A 25,901-nucleotide genomic window follows, 5' to 3' on the forward strand; every position below is an offset into this window, starting at 1 on the left:
GTAATAAAGTTTTTTTTAATTTATTATTTTAAATTTCGCCTCTTCATTGCCAACATGTTAGCAATCAAATTATTTGGCACCTAATAAGTTAATTATCATTAAATCCAAATGGCTGTTATCATAGAGTTTTCACTGGTGGGGGTGTGTACTTTTCCCCCTTGTATGAAGTTGACTAATCATAAGCAGGGAGGGAAAGAAGCATACAGTGGGTACGGAAAGTATTCAGACCCCTTCAAATTTTTCACTCTTTGTTTCATTGCAGCCATTTGGTAAATTCTAAAAAGTTCTTTTTTTTTCTCATTAAAGTACAATCTGCACCCCATCTTGACTGAATAAAAACAGAAATGTAGAAATTTAGCAAATTTATTTAAAAAAGCAAACTGAAATATCACATGGTCATGTGATGGCCATGGGCGTAGGGAGCACTGAATATTCATTCTCCTTAATCACGGGCGTACAGTGTAGCTGCAGCGTGGCTCCTGCAGTGCTCGGTGGTCATTTGTGCCCACTACTAAAGAGCATGACTATTCACCCCCTCTCCACGCCCATGGGAGTGGAGAGGAGGTTAATATTCATGCTCTTTAATAGCGGGCACACGCGATCGCCTGGCAGTAGGAGCCGCACTGCGGCTCCACTGTGTGCCCGCTATCAAGGAGCGTGCAGTTACTGCTCCCCACGCACACAGTCCCAGTGTGGGGAGCAGTGACTCTTCCGGCACAGCATCTCCCTGTGTGAGTGCGCATGTCCATGATGTCATGTGCGGCTCACACAAGGAGATCTGTGCTGGCTGCAGAGGGGACACAGTGTTGGAGGAGAGAAGAAGAAAGGTGAGTAGGAGTGTTTATTTTTTTGTGTAATGGAGATGGAGGTGCCAGGCATACCAGGATGTGGGGTTGCCAAGCATACCAGGATGTGAGGTTGACAGGCATACCAGGATGTGGGGCTGTCAGGCATACCAGGATGTGTGGGTGCCAGGCATACCAGGATGTGGGGCTGCCAGGCATACCAGGATGTGCGGGTGCCAGGCATATCAAGATGTGGGGTTGCCAGGCATACCTGGATGTGAGGATGCCAGGCATACCAGTATGTGGGGGTGCCATACATACCAGGATGAGGGGGACCTTGCATACCAGGATAAGGGTGGCCTTGCATACCAGGATGAGGGGTGCCATGAATGCCAGGATGAGGGGTGCCAAGCATACCAGGATGGGGGATGAGGGGAGCCATGCATACCAGGATGAGGGGGGCCTGGCATACCAGGATGAGGGGTGCCTTGCATACCATAATGAGGGGTGCCATGCATACTAGGATGAGAGGTGCCAAGCATACCAGGATGAGGGGGGCCTTGCATACCAGGATGAGGGGTCCCAAGCATACCGGGATGAGAGGTGCCAAGCATACCAGGATAAGGGGTGTCATGCATACCAGTATGGGGGGGTGACATGCATACCAGGATAGGGGCTATTAGAACAGATTTAAGGGATATTACCCATATAACAGTGTCAGCAGCAGACCCCTTCCCCCTTACCAGGGCATCATGACCACATTTTTTGCTTACATTTTTTTCCCCTATTTTCTTCCTCTAAAACACAGGTGCGTCTTATGGTCCGGTGCGTCTTATGGTCCGAAAAATATGGTATTCTGTCGATTTCAATTCTGTCCATAAGCTCATTTTGAGGACTAAAGGCTCATTTACATTATGCGATTTGCAGCATTTTATAACCACTAATCAGTAAATATTTACCCATCAGTGGTTGTTTAATAACCTATTTACACAGGTAATAACCGGGCTTCAGATACGCACTGAATAATCAGTAATAGATCATTCAGTGCACATAGGCTGTTATTATTGTCGACAGCACAGGTCCTGTTTACACAGTCCAATGTGTCGCCGAGAACAATGATCTTTTAGACAAACCAAAAATCTTTTCACCTGACGAACGAGTGTTTTGCTAGTTCGTAGAATGATCGGCAGCTTGTTTAGACTGCACAATTATTATAAACGAGTGCTTTTAGGATCACTCATTTCCATTAACTGTACAGAGTAAATGCTCTTTAATACAATATAAAATTATTACTAGTCTTATGCACGTCTAATATATGCTTTGATAGCATAGCCTTACCTGAGGTTTTCAAGCACAGTGATTGAAAACTAAAATTAATATAGACAGTTTAATACAAACCTAGAGCCGTTGTTATTCTGTGAGCTTTAGGTGTTAAAACCTTTTAATTACACACATAATGCAAATATTTTTTTTATTAGGTTGTGGCCAATGAGATGATTGTGTCTGCAGGAAAAAATAAAACCACATTTAGTCTCACTCCTGACCAATCCTGGACCCCCACTGCTCAAGTTGTAGTGTATTTCCTGAAGATTAATAGTAGTTTTGGTGATATTGTGCAGAATACCTCTCAAGTGTTTTCTGTCAAAAGCGAATTAGCTAACAAGGTACAGTATTTATTTCTTTCACATTGCTTAATTATTATTCCATGTCCCAGATTGTCAGAATGATACATTTTATTGCTTTTTAGGTGAATTTATCATGGAGTAAAAGCAGAGCAAACCCATCAGAAAATGTGTCCTTATCTATCAGAGTGAAAGAGACCCGGTCTTTGGTGGGTTTGCAAGTTTTTTCCTTAGGAGACAGAAATAAAATAAATTTTATCAGAGTGAGTATCTATGACATACTGTACACTAAAATCATGTGTCCACCCAAATAGTAAAACTTTATGTCTTTCTGTTGACTTGTTAGTGCAACATTTAGACAGTGCGAACGTAGACTAAAGTCTTAAAATGATGCAGCTTTATAATAGTAGTTCATGATGTTTGATAAATCCGACGCATCTTTAGATTGTCTAAATTTATAGTACCTTTTAGTTGTCTTACTTTGTGCCCTGTTAGGCCATGCCCACCTCTGGAGACACCATGCCCCATTCTGTGACAATGCACAGAAAATATCTAAAACTTATAATAAATATGGTGCGAATTGTTAAAGAGTTTTTTTGCTTCATATTGTGACAGAATAACGACACATTTACAGTGGGGAAAATAAGTATTTGATACACTGAAGATTTTGCAAGTTTTCACACCTACAAAGAATGAAGAGGTCTGTAATTTTTATCATATGGAAAACTTCAACTGTGAGAGACAGAATCTAAAAATAAAAAACAGAAAATCTCATTTTATTGCATGAATTAAGTGTTTGAGCACCCACCAACCAGCAAGAATTCTGTCTCTCACAGACTTGTTAGTTTTTCTTTAAGGATCCCTCCGACTCTACACTCATTACTTGTATTAATTGCACCTGTTTGAACTCGTTACCTGTATAAAAGACACCTGACCACACCCTAAATCAATCACACTCTAACCTTTCCACCATGACCAAGACCAAAGTGTAACGGGTCTGGGAGGTGGAACCTCTGAGCAACTATACAAGGGGGCAGTCCTTGTAAGGAAGCGGGTGGCTCCCAGGGAAGACGGGCAGGTACTCACGGCAAGTGACAGGGACAGTCTCTGGGTAGAAGGGCAGCAGACAGGTGGCTGGTGAGCGCTCCCAGGTGAAAGGGCGAGAGTCTCTGGACAGGCAGGTGGTCACGGCAAGTGACGGCAGAACCTCCAGGTAGACTAGCAGACAGGTAGCAGGTGGACGCTACCAGGTGAGCGGGCAAGAGTCTCTGGACAGGCAGGTGGTCACGGCAAGTGACGGCAGAGCCTCCAGGTAGGCTAGCAGGCAGGTAGCAGGTGAACGCTCCCAGGTGAGCGAGCAAGAGTCTCTGGACAGGCAGGTGGTCACGGCAAGTGACGGCAGAGCCTCCAGGTAGGCTAGCAGGCAGGTAACAGGTGAGCGCTCCCAGGTGAGCGGGTAAGAGTCTCTGGACAGGCAGGTGGTCACGGCAAGTGACGGCAGAGCCTCCAGGTAGGCTAGCAGGCAGGTAGCAGGTGAGCGCTCCCAGGTGAGCAGGCAGGCTGGTCCATAGACAGACTGACAGGTGTCGGAAGGCAGACCGTCGGACCGCAGGCTTGCAAGCAGGTAAGCGGATATCAGGCAGGTATCAAGCAGGAAACTGGCAGGTGACTGGCAGGTAACAGGCAGGAATCTGGCAGGTGACTGGCAGATAACAAGCAGGAATCTGGCAGGTGACTGGCAGGTAACTAGCAGGAATCTGGCAGGTGACTGGCAGGTAACTAGCAGGAATCTGGCAGGTGACTGGCAGGTAACTGGTAACGGGACCTGAGGGCTGAAGCAGAGTGAAGGCTTTGCAACAACATTGCTCGGGCACCTCCATTTTGGAGGAGGTGCCTTATATATGGAGAGGTCCTCCGGCCATTGGCCGGGGACTCCTTAGGACGGCGCGCGCGGCCCCTTTAAGAGAGGGGGAGCGCGCGCGCACCCTAAGCACAGAGGCCGGGAAGCAGCGTGCGCTGCCAGCAGAGCGGGAGGAAGCCGCCGGGCACGGAGCGGAGAGGTGAGGGGAACGGCGTCCCTGCCTAGCGGGGGCAGGGACGCCGACGCTACAGTACCCCCCCCTTTAGGCCCCCCCTTTTTTAGGCCAGAGAGAAATTTAGCAAGGATGAGAGGGGCATGGATGTTCTCCCGGGGCTCCCATGTTCTCTCCTCAGGACCAAACCCCTTCCAATCTACCAAAAAAAAATAGTCTTTCCTCTTACCCTCTTAGTGGCCAGAATACTCTCTACCTCAAAGACGTCTTCAGCGGAAACCGGAGCAGGAGGAGTACCTGGATTGTTGGAAAAAGAGTTAAAGACAACGGGTTTGAGGAGAGATACATGGAAGGAGTTGGGAATCCGTAAGGTGGCCGGGAGTTTTAACTTGTAGGCCACTGGATTAATTTGCCTGAGGATTTCGAAAGGACCGATGAAGCGAGGACCTAACTTGTAGGAGGGTACCTTGAGCCGTACATGTTTGGAAGAGAGCCAAACCTTGTCTCCCGGACGGAATTGAGGCGGATCCAGACGTCTCTTATCAGCATATCGCTTCATCCGCTCGGAGGACTGAAGAAGTGCAGACCTGGTACTCTCCCAAATGGTAGAAAACTCGCTGACAAGAGACTGCGCGGCAGGGTTGTCCACAGAGGCGGAGACAGGAAACGGAATCCGGGGGTGCTGGCCATAGACAATAAAGAACGGGGACTTGGAAGAGGATTCGCTCTCGTGGTTATTATAAGAGAACTCGGCCCAAGGAAGGAGGTCCACCCAATCAGAATGGTGGGCATTAACAAAATGCCGGAGATAGCTGGTAAGGATCTGATTGATCCGCTCCACTTGACCATTGGACTGAGGGTGGTAAGCGAAGGAGAAGTCCAGGGTGACGTCCAGCAGTTTACATGTGGCTCTCCAGAAGTGTGAGGTAAACTGAACCCCTCGATCCGACACGATGTGGAGGGGTAGGCCATGGAGACGGAAGATATGGCGAATAAAGTCCTTAGCCAGCTCAGGTGCAGACGGAAGACCAGGCAGGGGAATGAAGTGGGCCATTTTAGAGAAGCGGTCCGCGGCCACCCAAATGACAGTACACCCGGCAGAGACAGGAAGATCGGTAATGAAGTCCATAGCGATGTGTTGCCACGGGGCAACAGGTATGGGAAGCGGCAGGAGATGACCAGCTGGTAAGTGTCTGGGAACTTTGTTGCGGCCACAAGATGAACAGGCAGAGACGAAGTCTACCACATCCTTACGCAGGGTAGACCACCAGTAATGCCGGGAAATGAGTAGGAAGGTCTTCTTTTGGCCGGCATGGCCAGCTAGTTTAGAAGAATGACCCCAGCGAAGAACCCTCTCACGGTCTGGAGGCGCCACGAACGTCTTGCCGGGTGGAAGACGAGTCAAATCCAAGGGGGCCACATTCATCACCTTGGAGGGGTCGATAATGTGCATAGGCTCCTCCTCTTGGTCGGAGGACAGGAAGGATCGGGACAAAGCATCAGCTTTGACATTCTTGTCCGCCGGGCGGAAATGAAGGAGGAAATCGAAGCGGGCAAAGAACAAAGACCACCGGGCCTGACGTGGATTAAGTCTCTGGGCATTTTGGAGATATGCCAGGTTCTTGTGATCCGTATAGATGATCACCGGGTATAGAGCCCCTTCAAGCAGGTAACGCCATTCCTCCAGCGCCAATTTAATGGCAAGCAGTTCTCGGTCTCCTATGGAGTAATCGCGCTCAGAGGAGGAGAAAATTTTAGAGAAAAAGCCGCAGGTTACCATTCTCCCGGAGGAAGACTTCTGGGTGAGCACCGCTCCGGCTCCAGAGGAGGAGACATCAACCTCCAGGTAGAACTGTTTGTTGCAGTCCGGACGGTGCAGCACAGGGGCAGAGGAGAAGGCTTGTTTCAGGGAAAGGAAGGCCTCCTCAGCTTCAGATGACCATACCTTGGGATTTGCTCCCTTACGGGTGAGCGCAGATATGGGAGCAGTCCGTGACGAGAAGTGAGGAATGAAGAGACGATAGTAATTAGCGAAGCCCAGGAATCGCTGTATCGCCTTCAAGCCCTCCGGACGGGGCCACTTTAGGACAGCAGAGAGCTTCTCGGGATCCATTCGCAAGCCTGTCTGGGAGATAACATAGCCCAGGAAAGGAAGAGAGGTCTGCTCAAAAAGGCACTTCTCGTATTTAGCATAGAGGTGGTTCTGCCTGAGCCTAAGCAGGACCTGACGAACATCCCTCCGGTGTGTGGGAAGATCCAGAGAGAAGACCAAGATGTCGTCCAGGTATACCACCACGCAGGAGTAAAGAAGGTCACGGAAGATGTCGCTGACCAGTTCTTGGAAGACGGTGGGAGCATTGCAGAGACCGAAGGGCATCACACGGTACTCATAGTGTCCGTCCCGGGTATTAAATGCTGTTTTCCACTCGTCTCCCTGATGGATACGGACCAGGTTATATGCTCCGCGTAGATCCAGCTTGGAGAAGATCCTGGCGCCTTTAAGACGATCAAATAACTCAGAGATGAGCGGAAGGGGGTATTTATTTTTAACCGTGATCTGATTGAGTCCTCTATAGTCAATACAGGGGCGAAGCGAGCCATCTTTTTTTTTGACAAAGAAGAATCCGGCTCCAGCCGGGGAAGTAGACTTCCGGATGAATCCCCTGGCCAGATTCTCCTCTATGTACTCAGACATGGCCCGGGTTTCTGCTGCAGACAACGGATAAATACGCCCACGGGGTGGAGTGGCACCAGGTACCAGGTCGATCGGGCAATCATATGGCCTATGAGGAGGCAATGTCTCCGCTTCCTTTTTACCGAAGACGTCAGCATAGGGCCAGTAAGGAGCCGGAAGACCGGGTAAATTAGCTGGGATAGGTGGAGGACGAACCGGACGAACCGGAACCAGGCAGGTCTTATGGCAGGCCGGCCCCCACCGGAGTACTTCACCGGAATGCCAGTTCAACACGGGTTCATGTGTCTGGAGCCAAGGTAGACCTAGCAATAGGGAGTGGGAGAGTCCAGACAACACATGGAAGGAGATTACCTCAGAGTTCAGCATTCCCACCTGCAGGGTTATGGGTTCCGTGACAAGCAGGATGGTCACCGGAAGGAGTCTTCCATCCACGGAGGCGACTGACAAAGGTTCAGCCAGAGACTTGGTGGGAATACGGTATTTCTCAACCAGGGACTGAGAGATGAGGTTTCCAGCGGATCCAGAGTCCAGGTGGGCGAGTTCAAAGTGACGGTTCTCTCCCCAGGAGATAGACACAGACAAAGTCAGGGTTGGAGAGGACTTATTTTTGTCTAGGGCGACCTCTCCGAGCGGTCCTAGACACTGGAGTTTCCCGACCTCTCCGGGCAGGAACGAATCAGGTGCTCCTTACTGCCACAATAGAAGCAGCTCCCCTCGGCTCGGCGTGACTCTTGGCGAGATTTGACCAACTTGGTCTGGTCGATCTGCATGGACTCGGGTGAGTGCGCCCGGGGAGTGACAGAAGAGGAGACAGGTTTCTGGAAAGTAGGAGCTAGGCGGGGAAACCTTCTCTCACGGGTGGTCTCTTTGGTACGTTCTTGAAACCGAATGTCAATCCGGGTGGCCAGAGACACCAGGTCATTCAGGGTGGTAGGAATGTCCCGACCGGCGAGCTCATCTTTAATCTGACCGGAAAGGCCCTCCCAGAAGACGGACACCAGGGCCTCATTATCCCAGGCAAGCTCAGAAGCGATGGTGCGGAACCGTATGGCATATTGACCCACGGTGAGACTCCCTTGGCGGAGACGTAGCAAAGAGGAGGCAGATGAGGTCTTTCGTCCCGGTTCATCGAAGACCCCTCGGAAAGCAGTGAGGAAAGACGACAGGTCGGACACCAGGGGATCCCCTCTCTCCCACAGAGTGTTAAGCCATGCCAGTGCCTCCCCAGTGAGATGGGACATGATAAATGCCACTTTGGCTCGGTCGGAGATAAACTGGTGGGCCAGGAGTTCAAAGTGCAGGGTGCACTGGTTTATGAAGCCCCGAGCTTGAGCGGGGTCGCCTCCGAAGCGAGGAGGTGCAGAAAGCCGGGGACCGGGGCAGGATGCCATGGTATTGGTGGGCAGCGGCGCTGCCGGGTTGCGAGTCATGACACTAGCGGTGGTTGCTGGTGGAGCAGTCAGAGTGTCCAGGCGAGAGTTGACATTCCGCAGGTGGCTCAGGATGGACTCCTGTTGGGACCTCTGACGGGACAGTTCATGGCATAGGTCCGAGAGCGAGGGAGATTGGGTGCCACCGGGTTCGTAGGCCCGAGCAAACTGTAACGGGTCTGGGAGGTGGAACCTCTGAGCAACTATACAAGGGGGCAGTCCTTGTAAGGAAGCGGGTGGCTCCCAGGGAAGATGGGCAGGTACTCACGGCAAGTGACAGGGACAGTCTCTGGGTAGAAGGGCAGGTAGTCACGGCAAGTGACAGGGACAGTCTCTGGGTAGAAGGGCAGCAGACAGGTGGCTGGTGAGTGCTCCCAGGTGAGCGGGCGAGAGTCTCTGGACAGGCAGGTGGTCACGGCAAGTGACGGCAGAACCTCCAGGTAGACTAGCAGACAGGTAGCAGGTGGATGCTCCCAGGTGAGCGGGCAAGAGTCTCTGGACAGGCAGGTGGTCACGGCAAGTGGCGGCAGAGCCTCCAGGTAGACTAGCAGGCAGGTAGCAGGTGAACGCTCCCAGGTGAGCGGGCAAGAGTCTCTGGACAGGCAGGTGGTCACGGCAAGTGACGGCAGAGCCTCCAGGTAGGCTAGCAGGCAGGTAACAGGTGAGCGCTCCCAGGTGAGCGGGCAAGAGTCTCTGGACAGGCAGGTGGTCACGGCAAGTGACGGCAGAGCCTCCAGGTAGGCTAGCAGGCAGGTAGCAGGTGAGCGCTCCCAGGTGAGCGGGCAGGCTGGTCCACAGACAGACTGACAGGTGTCGGAAGGCAGACCGTCGGACCGCAGGCTTGCAAGCAGGTAAGCGGATATCAGGCAGGTATCAAGCAGGAAACTGGCAGGTGACTGGCAGGTAACAGGCAGGAATCTGGCAGGTGACTGGCAGGTAACAAGCAGGAATCTGGCAGGTGACTGGCAGGTAGCTAGCAGGAATCTGGCAGGTGACTGGCAGGTAACTGGTAACGGGACCTGAGGGCTGAAGCAGAGTGAAGGCTTTGCAGCAACATTGCTCGGGCACCTCCATTTTGGAGGAGGTGCCTTATATATGGAGAGGTCCTCCGGCCATTGGCCGGGGACTCCTTAGGATGGCGCGCGCGGCCTCTTTAAGAGAGGGGGAGCGCGCGCGCCCTAAGCACAGAGGCTGGGACGCAGCGTGCGCTGCCAGCAGAGCGGGAGGAAGCCGCCGGGCACGGAGTGGAGAGGTGAGGGAAACGGCGTCCCTGCCTAGCAGGGGGCAGGGACGCCGACGCTACACAAAGAGCTATCTAAGGACACCAGGGACAAAATTGTGGACCTGCACAATGCTAGGATGGGTTACATGACAATAGGCAAGCAGCTTGGTGAGAAGGCATCAACTGTTGGCACAATTATTAGAAAATAGAAGAATCACAAGATGACTGTCAATCTTCCTTGGTCTGGGGCTCCATGCAAGATCTCGCCTCGTGAGGTAAGGATGATTTTGAGAAAGGTCAGGAATCAGCCCAGAACTACATAGGAGGACTTGTTCAATGACTTGAAGAGAGCTGGGACCAGAGTCTCAAACATTACCGTTAGTAACACACTACGCTGTCATGGATTAAAATCCTGCAGGGCATGCAAGGTTCCCCTTCTCATGCCAGTACATGTCCAGACCCATTTGAAGCTTGCCAGTGACCATCTGGATGATCAACAGGAGGCATGGGAGAAGGTCATGTGGTCAGATGAGACCAAAATAGAACTTTTTGGTATCAACTCCACTTGCCGTGTTTGGAGGAAGAAGAAGGATGAGTACAACCCCAAGAACACCATCCCAACCATGAAGCATGGTGGTGGAAACATAATACTTTGGGGGTGCTTTTTTGCAAAGGGTATAGGACGACTGCACCGCTTTGAAGGGAGGATGGATGGGGTCATGTATCGTGAGATTTTGGCTTACAACCTCCTTCCTTCAGTAAGAGCATTTAAGATGGGTGGTGGCTGGGTCTTCAAGCATGAAAATGACCTGAAACACACAGCAAGGGCAACTAAGGTGTGGCTCTGTAAGAAGCATTTCAAGTTCCTGAAGTGGCCTAGCCAGTCTCCAGACCTAAACCCAATAGAAGATCTTTGGAGTGAGCTGAAACTGAATGTTGCCAAGCGACAGCCCCGAAACCTGAAAGATCTGGAGAAGATCTGTATGGAAAGCGGGCCAAAATCCCTGCTGCAGTGTGTACAAACTTGGTCAAGAACTACAAGAAATGTCTGACCTCTAATTGAAAACTAAGGTTTCTGTACCAAATATTAAGTTCTGCTTTTCTATTGTATCAAATACTTATTTCATGCAATAAAATGCAAATTAATTATGTAAAAATCATACAATGTGATTTTCTGGATTTTTTTTAAGATTCTGTCTCTCACAGGGGAAGTGTACCTACGATAAAAATTACAGACCTCTCCAATCTTTTTAGGTGGAAAACTTGCAAAATCGACAGTGTATCAAATACTTCTTTTCCCCACTGTAGCTAGATCAGTGGTCCCCAATGTTTCTGACCTTGATAGTCACATTCAGCTCTGAGAGAGGGTCATGAGCCATATCCACCTCAGAGAGAGAGTCACGAGCCACATCCAGCTTCCGCCCCACTCACAGTAGTGGCAACCAAAGCCCTCATTACAGACATAATGATAATCAAACTTTTCCACAGAAATCACACCGAAGCAGAATACTAAGATCTAGAGGTTCCCACAATACCCCCATTCAGTATTTTCCAATCAAGCACTCCCAACAAACTATCGCTTCAAGCACCTCCTCTGACAAGTAGTATCATCCTGTCTCCAGCGTACCATACTTAAAGGGGTATTCCCACCTTCAAGTTCCTATCCCAATATGTAGTAGGTGTAATAATAATAATATTAGCAAATACCTCCAATTAAAAATGTAGTATAGTTTTTCTGATTCGCTATATCTCTTTCCTCATGCGCAGGTATTGCAGGACCTTAGGTATCCAAGGTTACGACCACTGATATAGTGTCAGTTAGCTAGATGCTAGTGGCCGTAACCATGGATACTTAAGGTCCCGCAATGGCCTGCACACAAGGAAAGAGATATAGCGAATCCGAAAAACTATACTACATTTTTAATTGGAGGTATTTGCTAATATTATTATTATTATTATTACACATACTACATATTGGGATAGGATCTTGTAGATGAGAATACCCCTTTAAATTAACTTTATACCCCTAAGACAAGTATACGAGTGTGCATCTTCTACCGTAAGCTTGGACAGTATTCAATAAGCATTAGAAACAGTTTTGATAACCCATCATCTATATTAAAATGCCCCCAAATTTCTCTGATCTCTTCTGTCATATCTTCATAACTATCACACTTTCACTCACTTCAATATTATTTCAATATGAAGATAGATAATGTTTAGAAGCAGACTTACTTTGCAGGGTGGATGGACAGCACAGCATTGGCAGTGCCAGAAAAGAACAGAAGATAAATATATTGATGAACTACAAATCCACATATGTTCCAAACTGAATAGTTACCTTGTGAAAGAAAGTCTATGTATGATCAAGAAGTTAAAAGTTTTTGTTAGAAATTTCAGAACAATATATGCCTGACTCAAGAATTTCAGATATTTTTAGATACTTAAAGGGGTTGTCCGACTTTGGGGTACAAGACTGCAGTCACTCTATGTGACTGCAGAATTGTGAACCCTCACAGTGAACACTGTACGCGCTGTCAGGATTTTTTGTTGCAGGTGCCAGGACCAGTTGGTCATGTGACCGCAAGTATGCAATTTGCATACAGTACAGACTAAAAGTTTGGACACACCTTCTCATTTAAAGATTTTTCCGTATTTTCATGACTATGAAAATTGTACATTCACACCAAAGGCATCAAAACTATGAATTAACACATATGAGTTAACAAAAAAGTGTGAAACAACTGAAAATATGTCTTATAATCTAGGTTCTTCAAAGTAGCCACCTTTTGCTTTGATGACTGCTTTGCACACTCTTGGCATTTTCTTGATGAGCTTCAAGAGGTAGTCACCGGAAATGGTTTTCACTTCACAGGTGTGCCCTGTCAGGTTTAATAAGTGGGATTTCTTGCCTTATAAATGGGGTTGGGACCATCAGTTGTGTTGTGCAGAAGTCTGGTGGATACACAGCTGATAGTCCTACTGAATAGACTGTTAGAATTTGTATTATGGCAAGAAAAAAGCAGTTAAGTAAAGAAAAACGAGTGACCATCATTACTTTAAGAAATGAAGGTCAGTCAGTCTGAAAAATTGGGCAAACTTTGAATGTGTCCCCAAGTGCAGTTCCAAAAACCTGGAAAGGAAGAATAAGAGTCACCTCTGCTTCTGAGGATAAGTTTATCCGAGTCACCAGCCTCAGAAATCGCAGTTTAACAGCAGCTCAGATTAGAGACCAGGTCAATGCCACACAGAGTTCTAGCAGCAGACACATCTCTACAACAACTGTTAAGAGGAAACTTTGTGCGGCAGGCCATCATGGTAAAATAGCTGCTAGGAAACCACTACTAAGGACAGGCAACAAGGAGAAGAGATTTGTTTGGGCTAAAGAACACAAGGAATGTACATTAGACCAGTGGAAATCTGTGCTTTGGTCTGATGAGTCCAAATTTGAGATTTTTGGTTCCAACCACGGGGTCTTTGTGCGACGCAGAAAAGGTGAACGGATGGACTCTACATGCCTGGTTCCCACCGTGAAGCATGGAGGAGGAGGTGTCATGGTGTGGGGGTGCTTTGCTTGTGACACTGTTGGGGATTTATTCAAAATTGAAGGCATACTGAACCAGCATGGCTACCACAGCATCTTGCAGCGGCATGCTATTCCATCCGATTTGCGTTTAGTTGGACCATCATTTATTTTTCAATGGGACAATGACCCCAAACACACCTCCAGGCTGTGTAAGGGCTATTTGACCAAGAAGGAGAGTGATGGGGTGCTACGCCAGATGACCTGGCCTCCACAGTCACCAGACCTTAAACCAATCAAGATGGTTTGGGGTGAGCTGGACCGCAGAGTGAAGGAAAAAGGGCCAACAAGTGCTAAGCATCTCAGGGAACTCCTTCAAGATTGTTGGAAGACCATTTCCGATGACTACCTCTTGAAGCTCATCAAGAGAATGCCAAGAGTGTACAAAACAGTCATCAAAGCAAAAGGTGGCTACTTTGAAGAACCTAGAATATAAGACATATTTTCAGTTGTTTCACACTTTTTTGTTAAGTATATAATTCTACATGTATTTACTCATAGTTTTGATGCCTTCATTGTGAATGTACAATTTTCATAGTCAAGAAAATACAGAAAAATCTTTAAATGAGAAGGTGTGTCCAAACTTTTGGTCTGTACTGTATATATTATATTAAGTATATAATTCCACATGTGTTAATTCATAGTTTTGATGCCTTCAGTGTGAATGTACAATTTTCAAAGTCATGAAAATACAGAAAAATCTTGAAATGAGAAGGTGTGTCCAAACTTTTTGTCTGTACTGTACTTCCGGCCACATTCCAACTAGACATATCCGGCCTTGCTCAACACACTTGTATTGAGCTAGGCTGCACACATCCAGTCGGAATGTGACTGCATGACTGAAAATTGCATACTTGCAGTTACCCCCCCCCCCCCCCATCCGCTCCAACACTGACACCGGAGATTCCTGACAACATGCATTATGTCCGCTGTGAGGGTTCACAAGTCTGCAGTCAGATAGAGTGACTGCAGCCTTGTACCCCAAGGCCAGAGAACTCCTTTAAAATACTGTAAATTGTACATCGTAGCCCAGAGGTTTTTTCAGTACTTTTTCCATGATTGAGTCATTTGCCAATTTTTTACTACTAAAAATCTAAACGTAATCCCATCAATCATTGTTATTTACAAAAAGAAGAAAAAAATATATTTATAAAACATTTCTTTGCTTTCTTTTGTAGATAGATGAACTATATTTACAGTACCAGGTGAGTGCATTTATAAAGGCATACTTTATTGTATAATTTGCTTTTGATTTATAAATAATGGCATACATTTGTTTTCTGAATACTTAAGTAAAGTTGATATTTTTGTATTTCCAAGAGCTCCCTCACAAGTCTGACTGATGCCTTAACACAAATTTGGTATGGTAAGTTTATTAATAATGTTTAGGAACCAATACTAGAAACTTCATTTAAAATATCCATCCATCCATTTATCCATCCACCCATCCATCCCTTTATTTATTAAATAATGCTATGAGGAAAATAGATTGCATATTCACTTTTATTCAGAGCTTAAAGAGTAACTATCATTTTCATTTTTATTTCATAAATCAATAGTACACATGAAAATAAGATATATTATAAAGCTGCTTATCAGAGAAATTTACTTCTTTCTCCGCTAGGACCAAGCTTTCATTTTCCAAATTCGGAATTCATTGCAAAAATCTATATTCAGTAAAGACAAATAGTTACATTACTGAGATAGGAGATGACAGTTGTTACTGATTAGATTCTATATAGAGGGGCAAGTGATGAGGAGGGGCTATACCACTCCCTCCTCCATTCTCTTCCCCCACCACATCCCTATACATGGAATCTTATCAGTAGCAACTGGTATCTTCTATCTCAGTAATATAACTATTTGTCTTCACTGAATATAAATTTTTTCATTTTAAGCAAAAAAAAAGTTTTATTCCTTGCTGTAGCCACTGTTACATTGTGTGTAAAGTTCAGCATGAAAAATTTGGTGAAATAAAATAATAATAATAATAATAAGAATCTTTAATAATAATCTTTATTTATATAGCGCCAACATATTTCGCTGCGCTTTACAATTCAGAGGTTCATATACAATATTCATAAGTAACAGCTAAAAATAATACAATAATTCAAGCAAAAAATGATGACCCTGCTCTTAAGAGCTTACAATCTACAATGAGGTGGGGGTGACACAAGGTACAGGGGCTTATTTACAATGATGGTCCAGCCATCTTGAGGGGATGAGGGATAGATAAAGGCTGCATGAGCTCATCACCAGCCAGTATCTGTAGTGCTTTTGTGTTCGGTATAGATTTATGTTTGGAGAAGTAAGGGATGGGCTATAAGAATATAAAAGGACTTCGGTTAGGGAACGTGATAGACCGCCCTAAACAGGTGTGTTTTTAGGGAGCGCCTAAAACTGTATAAGTTGTGGTTCGTCCTAATTTCTTGGGGTAGAGCATTCCAAAGAATAGGTGCAGCTCGGGAGAAGTCTTGAAGCCGGGAGTGGGAGGTACGGATTAGTGCGGATGTTAGTCGAAGGTCACTTGCGGAGAGTAGAGAACTGGTAGGCCGATAAACAGAAATGAGGGAAGAGATGTAGGGCGGTGCCACACTGTGGAGGGCTTTGTGGGTGAAAACTAGCAATTTAAATTGGATCCTATAATTCATGGGCAGCCAGTGCAATGACTTGCACAGAACGGGGGAGTCTGAGTAGCGGTTAGCCAAATAGATGACCCTGGCTGCGGCATTAAGGATGGACTGGAGAGGGGAAATTCGAGTGAGGGGGAGGCCAATTAATAGAGAGTTACAGTAGTCAAGGTCGGAGTGGATCAGGGCAACAGTGAGGGTTTTTGTTGTTTCCAAGGTAAGAAAGGGGCGGATTCTAGAGATGTTCTTCAGGTGAAAGCGACAACAGCAGGCAAGAGATTGTATATGGAAGGTGAAGGAAAGATTGGTGTCAAACACAATGCCCAGACAATGCGACTGCTGGCTCGGCGTTATTGTGGTGCCACACACGGAGAGAGAGATATCAGATTTCGGGAGATGAGTAGACGGCGGAAGCAGAAGAAGTCCAGTTTTGGAGAGGTTGAGTTTCAGATAGAGGGCAGACATGATGTTAGAAACTGCGGCCAGACAGTCACTGGTGTTCTGTAGTACAGTGGGGGTAAGGTCAGGGGATGAGGTGTATACACTGTGTTCCAAATTATTATGCAAATAATATTTTCTCAGATTTTCCCAAATTACCTATATGAATTGCAGTCATTGTAATTTTCCAGTCAAATAACTATTAGAGTACAATTGAAAGTTTTTTGTCCAAACTGCCTATGATAACAGTATATTTTTAAAAAAATAAAACACTCAAACTGCACTCAAAATGCGTGTTCCAAATTATTATGCACAGCAGAGTTTTCAACCGTTTCATTTTAATAAAGAACAAAAAAATGGTCATTTTTGAAATTATAAGCATTAGCAGGTTATTACAAACTAAAATCAAACAGTTTTCAACTCAAAACTTTATTCTAGGTGATGTAACATTTGCACATAGGACCGCTTGTTCAAAAGGAGCTTCTGAACTCTCTCATTCATTGAATTTGTCAGGTTTTGGACGGTTTCTGCTTCAATTGTTTTGCATGAGGATAGAATACCCTCCCAGAGCTGTTGCTTAGATGTGAACTGCCTCCCGCCATCATAGACTCTCCTTTTGATGATGCTCCAGAGGTTCTCAATGGGGTTGAGGTCAGGGGAGCATGGGGGCCACACCATAAGTTTGTCCCCTTTTATGCCCACAGCAGCCAGAGATGCAGATGTGTTATGTGCAGCATGAGACGGGGCATTATCATGCATGAAATGATCTCGATGGTCCAGATGGATGGAGTGGAGGATGGCTGGTTGATGGACACCCCATGCAAACACGGCTACGGCGCCAACAAGGAGGAGGTGGAGTAATGTTTTGGGCTGGAATCATGGGGAGAGAGATTGTTGGCCCTTTTAGGATCCCTGAAGGGGTAAAGATGAACTCCATAATGTATGTTGAGTTTCTCAAACAGCACTTCCTGCCATGGTTCATGAAGAAGAACCGTGCATTCCGCAGCAAGATCATTTTCATGCATGATAATGCCACGTCTCATGCTGCACATAACACATCTGCATCACTGGCTGCTGTGGGCATAAAAGGGAACAAACTTATGGTGTGGCCCCCATGCTCCCCTGACCTCAACCCCATTGAGAACCTCTGGAGCATCATCAAAAGGAGTGTCTATGATGGCGGGAGGCAGTTCACATCTAAGCAACAGCTCTGGGAGGGTATTCTGTCCTCATGCAAAACAATTGAAGCAGAAACCATCCAAAACCTGACAAATTCAATGAATGAGAGAGTTCAGAAGCTCCTTTCGAACAAGCGGTCCTATGTGCAAATGTAACATCACCTAGAATAAAGTTTTGAGTTGAAAACTGTTTGATTTCAGTTTGTAATAACCTGCTAATGCTTATAATTTCAAAAATGACCATTTTTTTGTTCTTTATTAAAATGAAAAGGTTGAAAACTCTGCTGTGCATAATAATTTGGAACATGCATTTTGAGTGCAGTTTGAGTGTTTTATTTTTTTAAAAATATACTGTTATCATAGGCAGTTTGTACAAAAACCTTTCAATTGTACTCAAAAAGTTATTTGACTGGAAAATTACAATGACTGCAATTCATATAGGTAATTTGGGAAAATCTGAGAAAATATTATTTGCATAATAATTTGGAACACAGTGTAGTTGTGAGTCATCAGCGTAAAGATGGTACTGAAAGCCAAATTTGCTGATGGTCTGTCCAATTGGGGCTGTGTAGAGAGAGAAGAGAAAATGGCCAAGGACTGAACCCTGAGGAACCCCAATAGGGAGAGGAAGGGGGGAAGAAGTGGAGCCAGCGAACGATACACTGAAAGAGCGGTCAGATAGGTAGGAGGAGAACCATGAGAGAGCAGTGTCTTTTATGCTGATTGAGTGGAGCATAGAGAGTAGGTGGTGGTGGTCAATGGTGTCAAAAGCTGCAGAGAGGTCAAGAAGAATGAGCAGAGAGTAGTCACCATTACGTTTTGCTGTCAGAAGGTCATTGGTTACTTTGATGAGTGCAGTTTCTGCAGAATCTAGGGGGTGGAAGCCAGGCTGTGATGGGTCTAGAAGAGAGTGAGTGGAGAAGTAACTGGTGAGGCGGGAGTAGACCAGGCGGTCCAAGAGTTTAGAGATGAAGGGAAGATTGGAGACTGGTCTGTAGTTGTTTGCGCAGGAAGGGTCAAGGAAGGGTGTTTTTAATAATGGAGTAATGATGGAGTGTTTGAAGGAGGAAGGGAAGATGTCAGAAGAGAGGGAGAGGTTGAAGATTTTAGTTAAGTGAGTAGTGACGACTCAAGAAAGAGACTGGAGTAGATGTGAGGTAGTGGGATGAGAAGAAGATATGAGCCTGGAGACTTCTTCTTCTGTGACTGGGTTAAATGTGGAGAGTGATCCAGAGGGGATGTGGGGAGGGATGGGAGTCACGGCACTTGGAGGCTGGGAGCTGATTTCCTGACGGATGGTGTCTATTTTCTCTGTGAAGTAGAAGGCCAAGTCCTCAGCACAAATGTCCGTGATGGAGGCCTGGGCTTTAGGACTGAGGAGGGAGTGAAAGGTGTCGAAGAGTTTTTTGGGATTGTTGGATAGTGAGGAGATCAGGATGGTGAAGTAGGTCTCTTTGGCGAGGTGAAGGGCAGAGTTATATGTTTTTAATATAAATTTATAGTGGATAAAGTTTTCTAGTGTGCGAGTTTTCCTCCATAGGCGTTCGGCTTTTCTAGAGCATCGCTGGAGAATCGGGTTTGCGGTGTGAGCCAGGGCTCTTTTACTCTGTGTTTAGAGGTTCTGAGGGTGAGGGGTGCTACTTGGTCCAGTGTGCTTCTGAGAGTGTCATTGTAGTGATTTACAGCCAGATCAGGACAGGACAGAGAGGTGATTGGAGACAGTGATGAGTGAAGGGAGTCTGAAAGTGTATGAGGGTTAATGGCTTGTAGATTTCTGAATGTGTGATATGTAGGAGTGTGCTGGGGCGGGCGAGGATTTGTGAGCGTGAAGGAGAGAATGTTATGATCAGAGAGGGGAAGAGGGGAGTTATCTAGGTGAGGGATTGAGCAAAGCCGGACAAAGACCAGATCAAGGGTGTTTCCATCTTTGTGTGTCTCAGAGGTTGAAAGCTGTGAGAGGCCAAGAGAAATGGTTAAAGATAGAAGCTGAGATGCGGATGAGGAGGTGGTGCTGTTTATGGGGATGTTGAAGTCTCCCAGGACAAGGGTTGGTAAGTCTGAGGACTAGTGTTGAGCTACCCCCATAGTGTTTGGGTTCGGTTTGTCGAACACCGGCATGTTTGCCGAACGGTTCGTCGAACACCGTTAAAACCAATGGCACGCAAACAAAAACACATAGAAAACACATAGAAAACACCTTCAAAGGTGTCCAAAAGCTGACAAACTGCTCAGAAGACACAACTAACACATGGAAAAGTGACAAGTACATATAGTCATGCGAAAAGAAAAGAGTTGGAGGAGTAAAAGGAGGAGGAGACACAGATATAGGCATGTCATGCCCTTCTAAAATCAAGAAAGGCTGGAGTAAAAATCTAAAATCAGCCTACCAACACCCAGACTTCGTCACAAGAAAATTAAAAAAAGAAATATCTTTAGGTAGAATGGTGGTTCCATTCAGAACACTTTCCTTACAAGATGTAGTGGCATCCCCGTTGAGAGTAGTGCCAAAAGCGGAACCCAATACATTCGGACTAATCCACCATTTGTCATATCCAAGGGGCAGGTCAGTAAACGACAACATCGACGCGGAACCAAATACAGTAGTATATACTGTATCTCCTTTGACAAGGCAATCAGGCGGGTCAAGAAGTTGGGAAGGGGCACCCTAATGGCCAAAACAGACATTGAGGGGGCGTTCCGGTTACTTACTACCTGTGCCTCCGAATAGTGTCCGCCTATTGGGCTGGCTTCTGGGAAGGAGCATACTATATAGATCGCTGTTTGCCCATGGGGTGCTCCATATCCAGCTCACTATTGGAGGCGTTTAGTTGCTTCCTCGAATGGGTCGTCATGGACGTTTCTAAGGGGGCACTTATTATCCATTACCTCGATGACTTCTTATGCCTGGGCCCAAAAGATTCGCCACAGTGTGAATACACGCGGTAGTCCACCTGTGAGAAGGAGAGATCTGGAGGGAGAGCGGACACCATAGAGCCGAGGGGTTAGATGGAGAATGGAAGAAGGAAAGAGGGCGAGGGAGGTAAGGGAGTACGGTGGAAGGCCGACCTGAGCTCCCCCATGTTCCGGCTTGGCGGGGAACAGCCCTGGGAAGAAAAGCCGCTTGCGCATCCCTTTGAGGTTACGGGCGCGAGCGGGCAGGGGGACTACGCTGGAGTGCAAAGCCCACACGGCCAGGCCGTTCCTGCCCGTGCGCCCTCCGTGTTGCCGGGTTTGTGCCAGAGCCGCGGTGGACCCTGATGGCCAGCCCCCCTCTCCTAATACTGGTGCCTGTCCGCTGGTGGGTCGAGACCCCCCACGGTGGAGGCAGGTCTAAGCTCTGTAATTTAAATTGGCTCTTTAATTTGAATGAGTACACTTTAAATCCTTTTACAAGGATCTATTGGAGGGCAAGTCTGGTGCCAGCAGCCGCGGTAATTCCAGCTCCAGTAGCGTCCACTAAAGCTGCTGCAGTTAAAAAGCTTTTATAAGGACCGAGCTTGGCGGTTTTCCGCATGGCGTGCTACTGCCAGTCCCAGCCCCTTTGCCTTGGGGCGCCTCCTTGATGCTCTTGACTGAGTGTCCTGGGGGCCCGAAGCGTTTCCTTTGAAAAAATTAAGTGTCCAAAGCACAGGTGGTGTAGCTTGCTTAACAGCTAGGCTACTCCGCTGACTAGCAGACACTGCTACTAGGCCCAAAGTATTGCCTGGGTTAGATGCAGTTAAAAATTTGTAATTAGATCTACAAGCGGTGTAGCTTGCTTAACAGCTGGGCTACTCCGCTGACTTGCAGACACTGCTACTAGGCACAAAGTATTGCCTGGGCTAGATGCAGTTAAAAATTGTTATTAGATACAAAGGCGGTGTAGCTTGCTTCAGATGGGCTACCCCGCTGACTACGAGACACTGCTACTAGCCCAAAATGATTGGCTCGGTTTTATGCAGTAAAAAATTGTTATTAGATACACAGGGGGTGTAGCTTGCTTCACAGCTGGGCTACTATGCTGACTAGCAGACCTCCGTTTCCCAGGCTATAGTATGAGTAAAAAGCTCTACAGACTCAACCATCTGTGTTACCCCATACTCAGATGGGCAGCTGGAGACTTGGGAGCTGTGAGGAAGCAAGTGCGATTGGGGTGACACCTCTGAGGACTGGAGTATTTGTGATGTTAAAGTTGAGGTGGAGGAGAGCCCACTTGAAGGAGCACTTGATATCCATTGAAGCACCTGCTGTTTTTGTGCCTCATCTGGAATTTGTAGCAATGGGCGTGTCCGTAAGAAAGGGATCATATCACATTGTCCATGAAAAGAAGTAGACATCTTAGTTTGGCTGGAAGATGGTCTTTCTTCTGCAGATGTTACTGTTGCTTTACCACCTACCCCACGGACACAACCTTTTTTTCCCTTTCCAACACGCCTATTCCCCTTTCCACCAGCAGCAGGCGTTTTGCCACTCATTTTGGTGGTTAACTAATTTGCAACTCTGTAGTTGTTTGCACAAAAAACGATGGATGGAAACCGAGCAGAGCTGAGTGGCCAAACTGTGGTACTAGCCCAAAAGGATTGGCTGGGTTAGATGCAGTAAAACAATTTTATTAGATACACAGGCGGTGTAGCTTGCTTCACAGCTGGGCTACTCCAATGACTATGAGACACTGCTACTAGGCCCAAAAGGATTTCCTGGGTTAGATGCTTTAAAAAATTAGAATTAGAAACACAGGCGGTTTAGCTTCCTTCACAGGTGGGCTACTCCGCTGACTACGAGACACTGCTACTATGCCCAAAAGGATTTCCTGGGTTAGATGCAGTAAAAAATTGTTATTAGATACACAGATGGTGTAGCTTGCTTCAGATGGGCTACTCCACTGACTACCAGACACTGCTACTAGGCCCAAAAGGATTTCCTGGGTTAGATGCAGTAAAAAATTAGAATTAGATACACAGGCGGTGTAGCTTCCTTCACAGGTGGGCTACTCCGCTGACTACCAGACACTGCTACTAGGCCCAAAAAGATTTCCTGGGTTAGATGCAGTAAAAAATTAGAATTAGATACACAGGCAGTATAGCTTCCTTCACAGGTGGGCTACTCCGCTGACTACGAGACACTGCTACTAGGCCCAAAAGGATTTCCTGGGTTAGATGCAGTAAAAAATTGTGATTAGATACACAGGTGGTGTAGCTTGCTTCAGATGGGCTACTCCACTGACTACCAGGCACTGCTACTATGTCCAAAAGGATTTCCTGGGTTAGATGCAGTAAAAAATTGGTATTAGATACACAGATGGTGTAGCTTGCTTCAGATGGGCTACTCCACTGACTACCAGACACTGCTACAGGCCCAAAAGGATTGGCTGGCTTAGATGCAGTAAAAAAATTGGTATTAGATACACAGTTGGTGTAGCTTGCAACACAGATAGGCTACTCCAATGACTAACAGACACTACTACAGACCTAAAAGGATTGGCTGAGCTACATTTCGCCAAATGCTGTGAAAAACACTTGCACAGCACTGGCACAGACCTGCCTGGCAAAAAGTGCTATGAACTGCTGTAACCTAGCCCTCAAAAGGGCTGCAATTAGAACTAGTCCCTACTCCCTAAACCTATCTCTCTATGTAACTGGAAATTCGCTCGCAATTCACACAGTTATACTGTATAGCGCCCACAGCAGCAGCGGTGCCGTCTAACACTCAGCTGCAGCAGTGAGAAAATGGTGGCGACGGGGAAAATGGCTGGGTCTTATAGGGCAAGGACATGTGACATACACAGCCAATGACACATGCCCTTGCTTGTGTGAAAAAAAAGCACTTCGCTGCATGTGTGCGTTGCTGATAGGCTGACAGACTGCACTGTAAATGCGGGAAAGAAAAAAAAATGGAGATCGGCATTATTTCTGCAGAGGTCCATCCCCTGCCCCTCCCCCCGCCCACTCTACACTGAAACTGTCTATTAACATTGATTAACAGTATTACTGTGAAAAAATCCAGCTACGCTTTTGGTGCACGAACAGTTATCGAACATAACCTCGAACAGCCAAATTTTTTGCAAATCGTTCGAGTTTGTCGAACGACTCGAACACTGCCCAAAACAGCTCGAATTTGAGATTGGCGAACAGTTCGAGTCGAACACCGCTCATCTTTACTGAGGACATCAAGTGCGTCAGCCAGGCAGAAAAATGGTCAAGGAACTGGGTTGGTGAGCCTTGGGGACGGTATACGACCGCTACTTTGAGGGAGAGGGGATGGAAGAGCCTGATGGTGTGGACCTCAAAAGAAGAGAATGAGAGTGATGGAACTGGGGGGCGTGACCTGGAAGGTGCATTGTGGGGACAGGAGTATGCCGACTCCACCACCAAGTCTGTTCGCAGGTCTCGGGGAATGGGAAAAATGCAAGCCGCCATGACAAATGGCAGTAGGGGAGACTGTCAGAATCCTGGATCCAGTATTCAATGAGGGTCAGCAGATTGAGAGAGTTGGTCAGAAAGTAGTAGTGCAGGAAAGGAAGCTTGTTGCATAGAGACTGTGGATTCCACAGTGCACAGTTGAAGGAGGGAGATGAAGGAGTACAACTGATGTTAATAAGGTTAGCAGGGTTTCGATGTGAGGTGGGGGAGGGGTTGAGGTTGGTGGAGGGTGGACCAGGGTTAGGAGAGATATCCCCTGAAATGAGTAGTAGGAGTAAAAAGAGAAAGAGCAGATAGTTTTTGGATTTGTGACGTGGTTTCTTGTGCAATACCTTTGGATAAGATAGAGTGAGATTTTTCAGGAAGTTCAGAAGAGCATGGGAGCTGTACATGTGAGAGGGCAGGAGAGAGGGGCAGATGTGGATGAGTGGTGATGGAGGGGGGGATGGGGCGGTGAATGTGGATGAAAAAAACACACAGGACTGTGGATGGAGGAATAAAGTACATAGTTAAAAGAGTACAAAGTGTGGGTTACCTGACTCCTGCCCTGAATGACTGCCATTGAAATGACTGTCAGACACTTGTCGAATAGGACACTTTGCTGAAGAGGACACTTGCATGCGCCCCCCACTGCGATCCTCTTTAAGGACCAAATATGATGACTAAGCTTTATTAAATATTTTTCACTTATTTCTGAGCGATTTCTATTTAAAATTGTAAATGCTTCGAAAAATAAGTAATTTGCTGCTAGAAAATGGGTAAAGGTTTAGAAAGGTGAAGAATAGTTTTAATGTTGATCTTTTAAGAAACTTCACCCCAATGGCAAAAAGAAATATAATCATTGAAGTCAGCGCCGGACTGGGGTGTCTGGGGCCCACCAGGGAAATTGACTCCAGGGGCCAACCCACCCAGGCCAACCCACCCTTCAGCTATTTACAAATACCTGTTAGCCATTATACCCATTATATTGGCGGCTCCTGCCCATCACTGTGCGCTCACCAGAAATGCGATGTACAATTACTGTAGTTTGCATTAAAGGGTTTTTATTGGTGAAAACAAGTTATTAGCGATGCACAGGTTGGGAAGGTGATCACTTATTTATTGGTGGAATCCACACTGTCAGAAGATTGTGGCACTTTGAGTATTTGGTGAGATTTTTACCTCAGTATTTATAAGACAAAACCAGGAGTGGAGCAATCAGAGGTAATGTTTTATGCATTTCTCACCCACTCCTGGTTTTGTCTTATAAATACAGAGGTGAAAATCTCACCAAATGCCAACTTTCTTTCTCTGGTGAACCTCTGTAACTGCATCTCTGCTGCTGTGTAATAGTTACAGGACAGGGAGGGGTTAAACTTCCAAGTATTTAATATCTATTGGAAATAAAGAGGTTTCCCTTTATTGATATCAGATAAAACAAATGACCAACCACAATTCACTCTACCAAGACCAATATTACAAGATAGAAGGCAGAAATACTACCACACCGTGACCAGATCACATATTACCACCACATAGTGCCCAAATAATGCCACATACAAGGCACAAATACCGCCACACCATGACCAAAGCACATAATACCACCACATAGTGATCAAATGCTACAATATACAAGGTATAAATACTGACACACCATGAGACATATTACCACCACATAGTGACCGAATAATACCACATACAAGGGACAAATATCGTCATGTCATAACCAAAGCACATAATGCCACCACATAGTGACAAATAATACTAAAATAATTAAAATGTAAAAAAGCTCTGTATATTGGGTCAGTGTACAGGTTATACAGTGATCACCAGTGACATTATACACAGGAGCTCTGTATATAGTGTACAGGTTATACAGTCATCACCAGTGACATTATACACAGAAGC

General features: G+C 46.4%; 1 protein-coding gene across 1 annotated transcript in view; it reads left to right on the forward strand.

The window, feature by feature from the left end:
• LOC141259483 (CD109 antigen-like) overlaps positions 1-25,901 on the forward strand; it is a 275,952-nt gene that overhangs the window by 106,209 nt on the left and 143,842 nt on the right. Inside the window, exons 15-18 of the mRNA XM_073675568.1 lie at positions 2,264-2,449; positions 2,533-2,670; positions 14,549-14,575; positions 14,691-14,736. Coding sequence (XP_073531669.1) covers positions 2,264-2,449; positions 2,533-2,670; positions 14,549-14,575; positions 14,691-14,736 — 397 coding nt within the window. The remainder of the gene's footprint in view (positions 1-2,263; positions 2,450-2,532; positions 2,671-14,548; positions 14,576-14,690; positions 14,737-25,901) is intronic.

Source organism: Phyllobates terribilis, unplaced genomic scaffold, assembly GCF_046119375.1.
Source record: "Phyllobates terribilis strain yellow unplaced genomic scaffold, ASM4611937v1 Scaffold_3__8_contigs__length_932513732, whole genome shotgun sequence".
Classification (NCBI taxonomy): Eukaryota; Metazoa; Chordata; class Amphibia; order Anura; family Dendrobatidae; genus Phyllobates; species Phyllobates terribilis.